Source organism: Mus pahari, chromosome 5, assembly GCF_900095145.1.
Source record: "Mus pahari chromosome 5, PAHARI_EIJ_v1.1, whole genome shotgun sequence".
Classification (NCBI taxonomy): Eukaryota; Metazoa; Chordata; class Mammalia; order Rodentia; family Muridae; genus Mus; species Mus pahari.
Window position 1 is genome coordinate 64,010,516 of NC_034594.1, and position 7,873 is coordinate 64,018,388.

The window sequence follows — 7,873 nt, forward strand, 5'->3', positions numbered from 1 at the left end:
GAACTCAGAAATCCACCTGCCTCTGCCTCCCAAGTGCTGGGATTAAAGGCGTGTGCCACCATGCCCAGCCTGCCAGCCTGATTTTTATTTTATTTATTTTTATTATTATTTTTAAAAGTTACTTGTTTTATAATAATGAACACACTGTAGCTATCTTCAGACACACCAGAAGAGGGCATCAGATTCCATTATTACAGATGGTTGTGAGCCACCATGTGGTTGCTGGGATTGAACTCAGGACCTCTAGAAGAGCTTTCAATGCTCTTAACCACTGAGCCATCTCTCCATCTCTGATTTTTATTTTGTTTTGTGTAAGTTTTTAGTTAGTGTCGTCCTGCTTGTTATACAGAGTCTGTGGCAGTCATGTCTGTGGTGCTTGCCATTGCTCCTTTGAACTGAGTACGTAGTCTGACACATAGCCGACTTTCAGGAAAAATTCAGTCATTCTTTGAGGAAGATTTGTGAATTAGGCTTACTTTTTTGGGATTGAGTCTCATGTTTCTAGGTTGGCCTTGATCCTGTTCCTTCTGCTGCCATCTACTATCTGCTGGGATTATAGGAGTGTGCCACTGTTTGTGCTAGGCTTGTTTTCCAATAGAAAATATGATCAGTGTTTCTTCAGATTTGAGAAAAACCTAAATGAACATGCCAAGTAATTGTTTTTGTGCTTGTTGAAAATTGGCTAAGAGGAAAAAGCAAGCTGGCAAGACCTTACTGACTTAGGCAGTCAAAGAACTTTTGGAGGGTTTGCCCTAGAGAAAACAGTCTACTCCAGCTAACTCTGTAGTTATCTGTGTGAAAAGTAGGGCTTGGATTCAGTGGTCTTTACTGAATCTCTTTCACTCCGATCCTGGTACTTGAGGAAAGCTTGAGGTACATAAGGATGCTAACACATATTGGTGCTTACTGGTGCTTAGCAAATCACCTTTATTTGTGTAAGGTTTATGTTTTTCCTGTTTTGAGTCAGGAATAAGCTAGTGGCTTTTCATTGTTCTGAAATTATTGATGCAATTATTGGAACTTCTTTTTAAAGATAGCTAAAATTGAACAGTGTTGTTTGTGTCTTGCTTTATGGAGTTTGGTAAGTTGGATGATGTGTTGTGTGTATGAGTTACTGAGGATTGAACCCACAGTTGTTGTGTGTATGAGTTACTGAGGATTGAACCCACAGTCTTCTGCATGCTAAGCAGGTGCTATGCTGCTGAACTATGTCCAAGCCCTCTTTTTACTTTTTATTTTGAGACAGGGTGTTTCTAAGTTTCCCAAGCTGGCTTTGTGCCTCTTCTGTAGCTCAGACTAGACTTGAGCTAGAGAGTTCCTTTTTCAGCTTCACAAGTAACAGGGATTACTGGCCTGTGTAACGTGACTCAGTTGCTCTTTGCATTTTTCCTGTTGATGTCTTTTGCCATCAGCATCAAAGAAGTTATTTTGTTTTTGTTTTTGTTTTGTTTTTTTTTGAGACAGGGTTTCTCTGTATAGCCCTGGCTGTCCTGGAACTTACTTTGTAGACCAGGCTGGTCTCGAACTCAGAAATCCGCCTGCCTCTACCTTCCAAGTGCTGGGATTAAAGGCGTGCACTACCACCGCCTGGCCTCAAAGAAGTAACTTAATGGACATTTTTATTTGGCTCAGATTGATGTTACAGTATAGTTTTTCTGTCACACCTTACATTGTGCTAATATTTCCAGGGTTTATAATTCATATATAGTATCAAAACTTGGAACTAGCCATACAGTTTGTTCAGATGTGATTGATAGTAGGTGCCAATATATTAAGTTTGGGGCTGGCAAGATGCCTCAGTGCCTAAAGGTGCCATATAAGCTTGATGACCCGAGTTTGATCTTCTGAGAACCTTCATAAAGGTGGGAGAGGAAAATGGACTTCACAAATTTGTCTATGACTCTCCACATGTGCACTGCATATATGAGCACACATTCACATCATACACACATCCTGCAACAATAAAACAAATATGATTTTAAACTCTTGATCCTCTTGTATTCACCTGAGGAATTGCAGGCATGAGCCACCATGCCCAGTTTATGCAGTGCTGGGACTAAACCTAGCTGCAAGTGCAGGCTAGGCAAGAGTCTCCCAGCCATCAGTATTTGTTCTAAGGAGGGGAGATCTGAGAAAAACTTGGCAAACTGCCTCCTGGGCATAGATCTTTGCAGTGGAGTAAACTCAAACTCAAGCAAAGGGGCGGGGAGGGAGAGAAGGAGGAAGCTACTTGAGCATCTTATGAGTTGTGCAAAATGTCTTCCTGAGGAAGGAAGATTCACTTTTGAACTTAAATAATCTTGTTTAGTTTTTATCCAAGAATCAGAATTGGAAAGGACCTTAGAGACTACCAATCAAGTAGTACAGAAAAAATGGCCATGACATCTTTGGCATTTGGTCATGTGTCCTCCATTAGAATATTGTTGTGGTTGGTGGAAATTTGTTGTGTGGTGAACTGAACTTTTCTTTCCTCAGCTTGCAGAAGGAGCAAATGCTGCATATTTGCAGTTGCTGAACTTGTTTGCCTATGGTACATACCCGGATTACATAGGTGAGTTGGTTAAGACCTTTTAGAAGGCTTGTCTTAACTGTTGGAGCTGTTTTTAGGGTGGTTGAGATTTGGGTTATAATGTGTGAGTGTGGGCAGGGTAGCCAGGTGTTGACTTGACTATAGCTCCATCATCTGTGTTCCAAAGGTAACTTTATAAAAGGATTTTCCTGATAACTGTTTAATTTCCTAGGTGTAAAATAGTGTGTGTGTGTGTGTGTGTGTGTGTGTGTTTGTGTGTCTGTGTGCGCGCACGCATGCATCTATGAACAGAGCCCCTGTTTATTTCCCAGATTAGTGCCTTGAGAACTAGTGTTTGTAGAACATTCAACTAGCAAAGTAATGTGATTTTTTCTTTTTTTTTTTTTAATGGAGACAAGTCTTAATATATAGCCCTGACTAGCATGGAACTCACTATACAGAACAGGCTGGCTTTGAATTTACAGAGATATCCCTACCTCTGCCTTCTAAGTACTGGAAATAAAGGCATGCTTCACCACACCTGTCAGTTGAGTGTTTTAAATGTTACCAGAATTTCTGTGTTTTTGAGGGGTGGTGGTGAGATGGCTCAGCAGGTAAGGCACCTGGACTGAAGCCTCTGACAGACAGCTTCAGTTCAATCCTGGGACCCACAGGGTGGAGAGAGAAGACTGACTCCTGCACTTGTCCCCTGAGCTCTAATGCACATTGTGTTATGTGTGTTATGTGAGCGAGTGCACACGGCGCACACACTTTTTTATTGTTTTGCTTTGCTTTGTTGACCAGGTTATGTATAGCACAGGCTTGGCTTCATTGTTTTGAGTGCTGAGATTATAAGGATGACCCACAATGCCCAACTTGAGTGTTACCAAAACGATTGCCATGTTGAAGAAAATTGGAAAAGAATAGAACATAGGGGGGCTGGAGAGATGGCTTAGCGGTTAAGAGCACCGATTGCTCTTCCAAAGGTCCTGAGTTCAAATCCCAGCAACCACATGGTGGCTCACAACCATCCGTAATAGGATCTGACACCCTCTTCTGGAGTGTCTGAAGACAGCTACAGTGTACTTACATATAAAAAAAAAAAAAAAAAAAAAAAAAAAAGAATAGAACATAGACCCTGATGTTATTGTTAGACTTGACACTAGCTGTTTCCCTGATGCTCGTGTTTTGTGCGATATAGATGTAATTAGATTGTGTATGCAATTCATACCTTGCCTTTTCCAGGCCAGAAAATATTTTCAATTCATATTTTCCAAATTTATTTATGTTTCCGTCAGAGTCTTGCTATGTTGCTTAGACTGACCTCGGCTCTGGATCCTCCTGTCTCTGCCTTCCAGTTTCTTGTCTTACAGTTCTGTGCTATCATAGCTGTACTCTTATTTTTTGTTAGTTTTTCATATAATATATTTTAATCATATTCTTTTCTCTCCTTCATCTTCTCCTAGATCCTTCCCACCTCCCTACACACCTAACTTCATGTTTTCTTCTTTTTCTCAAAGAGAATACAATGAAAATCAAAAATAAAGTGAAAACCGAAACCAAAACAAAGCAAAATGCTCACAAAACCCAAAGAGTCCATTCTGTGTTGCTGTGCTTCTCCTGGGCACGGAACCTGTCCTGGAGGACAGTTGATAGACCTAGAGCCAGTGACGCTCCATTGGAGAAAACTCATTGTCCCTTTCCCAGCAGGTATCAGTTACAAGTAGCTTCTTTGTTAGGGGCATGACCTCGTGTCCATTTCCCGTCTCCACATTTGAACTTTGCCTGGTTTGAACCTGTGCAGGTTTCGTGTGTGCTGTCATAGTCTCTTAAGTTCAGTTGTGCATCCGTCTTGTTAAATCTGAATGATACTGTTTCCTTGGAGTCACCTACCACTTCTGGCTCTTAAAATCTTTCCTCCTTGCTGGCAGTGGTGGTGCACACCTTTAGTCCCAGCACTCAGGAAGCAGAGGCAGGCGGCAGAGGCAGAGGCAGGTTTGAGTTTCAGCCTGGTCTACAGGGTGAGTTCCAGGGCAGCCAGGGCTCCACAGAGAAACCCTGTCTTGAAAAACAAAAAAGTCTTTCCACCTCCTCTTCTGCATAGACCCCTGAACCCTGAGAGAAGGAGTTTGATGAAGACATACTCTTTAGGGCTGGGTGCTTCAAAGTCTCTTTTCTTTGTACGTTGTCCTGTTGTGGCTCTCGGTGTTAATTACCATCTCCTGCAAGAAGCTTCTCTGATGAGGACATTGAATGGCTTTAGACCACACTCTGAAAGCAGGAGTGGGCTGGCACGGTGGGTCGGCAGAGAGTAGCATTGCTGCCGAAGGCTAGAACCCAGAGTGGGAAGGGAGACCTGACTTTGTTGTTCACTGACTCCACATCCATATGCATAGTACAGCATGTGTGCTCACGCTCACATTGTATGCACAGATAGAGTAAATATTCAGAAGCAGGAATCAGGAGTGAGGGATCTGCATATCCAAATGTTACCTTTCTTTCTAGTTCATTTTTCTGTCTGTCTTAGTTTCATTTTCCTTTTCTCTCTTCTCTCCTTTGATAGTATAAAAGTGGCCTGGTCCCCAGGGCTCCCTCTTCTGTTCCTTGACATTTCTTCCCATCTCACACATTCTGGGTTGCTGTCACAGTGAACAGTTTGCCACTTTGGGTACGTGACGTTTCTTTGCCCTGCTCTGCTGTCTGAGGCAGCACCGCACGGACTTTGGGGGAGACCACCTACATTAAGAGTCTAGCTCTGCTTCTACGAGTTGTGCGCCTCTTAGCAGATTAAATGATCATGTGTACCTCAGTTTCCCTGTCCGTAAAATAAGAGTAATTACATAAGTCTTTAGGCTAAATATTTCCAGAATTTAGAATTTTGAGGACTTTAGGAGGTAACATGGGCCTGGAGTTAAGAGTACATGCTGCCTTTGTAGAGGACTTGCAGTTCAGTTCCCAGAACCATATCAGGCCACTCAATACCATCTACAACTCCAATTCCAGGGGTCTAATGCTTCTGGCCTCTGAGTGTACCTGTACACATGTACAAATACCCACACACAGACATATGCACAAAATTGAAAATAGTATTTTTAAAGAAAGGTAATGTGGTATATGTACCTGTTATGTAACAGTCTCATAGGATATAGGCAATACTTGAAGTTAAACATATCCATAATTTTTCCACAAAACAAGTGAATATTCACAAGTAGGATTAAAAAAATCCCACCCTAAGTTCAAGGTAGGAATTGCTGTTTGATAAATTTCAACATAATGCTTAGGAGAAAAGGATTCAGCTGGGCAGTGGTGGCGCATGTCACCAGCAGAAGCAGGCGTGCCACACTGGCTTTTGGCACGCTGTATGTCACTAGGCAGAGTGGGCAGCTCTGTGCTGAGCGATAGGGAAACTTGCTTTATTTTGTTTTGGGACAGGGCCTTGTTCGCTAGCTTGTTTGCCTTAAGTTCCGATCTGCCCCACTCTGCTTGCCAGGTGCAACCACACTCAGGTGGACCTCTGAGTTCAAGGCCTTTCTGATCTATAGAGTGAGTTCCAGGGCTACTCAAAACAAACAAAAAAACAAAAACAAACAAAAACCCTGTCTTGAACAACAAACAAACAGAAAAATTCAGTTTTTGGACTCCAGAATTATGGTTACAAGTTTGAGGATATTTGAAATCTGTCTGGACAGTGGCTGTTAGGTGAGCTGCGTGCATGCATATGTGCGTGTGTGAGAACATGTGGCTGTGCTGGTATATGTAGCTACTACTGTGATCATCAATGACAGTACTAAAAGTTCTGCTCATCTTCAAGGTTCATCTCCAACTCTTCTCCCATGAAACCTTTTTGATTCTCCCAATTGAGATTTATTTGTTTGCTTTGTCTTTCTTTGTCCATTTTTCTTCTTCTCTTCTTTTAGTCTTTTCTTTTTGCCTTCCTTATCCTCTGCCTGTCTGTTCTGGTAGTTTTACCTTTGCATTTATAGCTATTGCAATATCTGATTGTAAGACTGAGGCTGGGCATGGTGCGTCACACCTATAATTCCAGCTTAAAGCAGGTAGATGAGGAGTTCATTGTCACCCTGTGTTACATAAGACCCTATCACCCCTTTAGAACCATTATTCAAACCAAACTAACCCTGACAACAGGTCCGGGGTTATTGAGTTGTGTCACTCCACAGAGAGGGTGCACTTGGAGTTGTGTGGTACAGCCCCTGTCAAAGCCCAGATCCCCTGTACATGTGTGCATTGCACATGCCATGCTCAATGAAGGTATGTTGAACTTAACTGAGCTTCACAAGGGCAGCAACAGTATTCCATTAAGAGAGTTGGCTCTGTTTGTTCATGCCTTGCTTTGATACTAAACTCCCGAGTCTTTGCTTTCTGGAAGCACATGATTTTCCAGAGAAGGTAGAGGCTGCTGATGGAGGGTTGCTGAGGGAGCAAGTGCGCAGTCATGACAGTCATCTAGTAGTAGATTTTGTGGAGGAGTTGATGAGTTTATCCTAAAAATAAATCCTAATTTTATTTTGTGTCTTGATTTTTGTGGTGGGTGGGGCTGAACAGCCAACAAGGACAGCCTGCCAGAACTGAGTGCAGCTCAGCAGAACAAGCTGAAGCATCTTACCATCGTGAGCTTGGCATCAAGAATGAAGGTACTGTCGCAGACCATGCTTGTCTTCATCTGAACTCCAGCTCAGCTCTCCCGTTGGCATCAGTGAAAGAACCTGCAGCTAGTTTTATACTAAATGCTTGGAGTGTACTTGGCAGATAAAAAGATAATTAAAATGTGTGGACAGTCACTCCCTGTCCTGTTTTGGAAAAGCAAGCCCAGCATTGACTGACTGATTGAGCAGGTCTCTCTCTGTTCTGGCATGCTGTGGAACTTGATGCAGGGAAAGCACTTGGCCATATTAAGAGGGGCCTGCTATTTAAAGCTTTTAAAAGATGAATCTTTTTACCTGGGTGATGGTGGCACACACCTTTCATCCCAGGACTCAGGAGGCAGAGGCAGAAGCAGAGGCAGGTGGACACCTGTAAGTTTGAGGCTAGCCTGGTCTACAGAGTAAGTTCCTACATCTTCATACAGCAAGTGTCTCTTTGTGACTGCTTTTGTTAGGGTGATACAGACTCATTATGTATCCACAGGCTATTCTCAACGCACTGTGACTGTAGCACGGGTTGACCTCACAGTCATGGCTGTCCTACCTCAGCCTCCCACATGAGGGTGACAGGTGTGTCACACCACACCTGGCTTCTTTCAGTTAGTTAGCAACTCCCTGAATCTCCTAGTGCACAGGTAATCATACTCATGCAGGAGGAAAGACATGCTGTGTTGGGCTGAGTGGACTTTTTTTTTTTTTTTTT

General features: G+C 42.7%; 1 protein-coding gene across 1 annotated transcript in view; it reads left to right on the forward strand.

The window, feature by feature from the left end:
• Cops7b (COP9 signalosome subunit 7B) overlaps positions 1–7,873 on the forward strand; it is a 19,307-nt gene that overhangs the window by 1,826 nt on the left and 9,608 nt on the right. The window contains exons 2-3 of the mRNA XM_029539200.1: positions 2,476–2,551; positions 7,073–7,161. Coding sequence (XP_029395060.1) covers positions 2,476–2,551; positions 7,073–7,161 — 165 coding nt within the window. The remainder of the gene's footprint in view (positions 1–2,475; positions 2,552–7,072; positions 7,162–7,873) is intronic.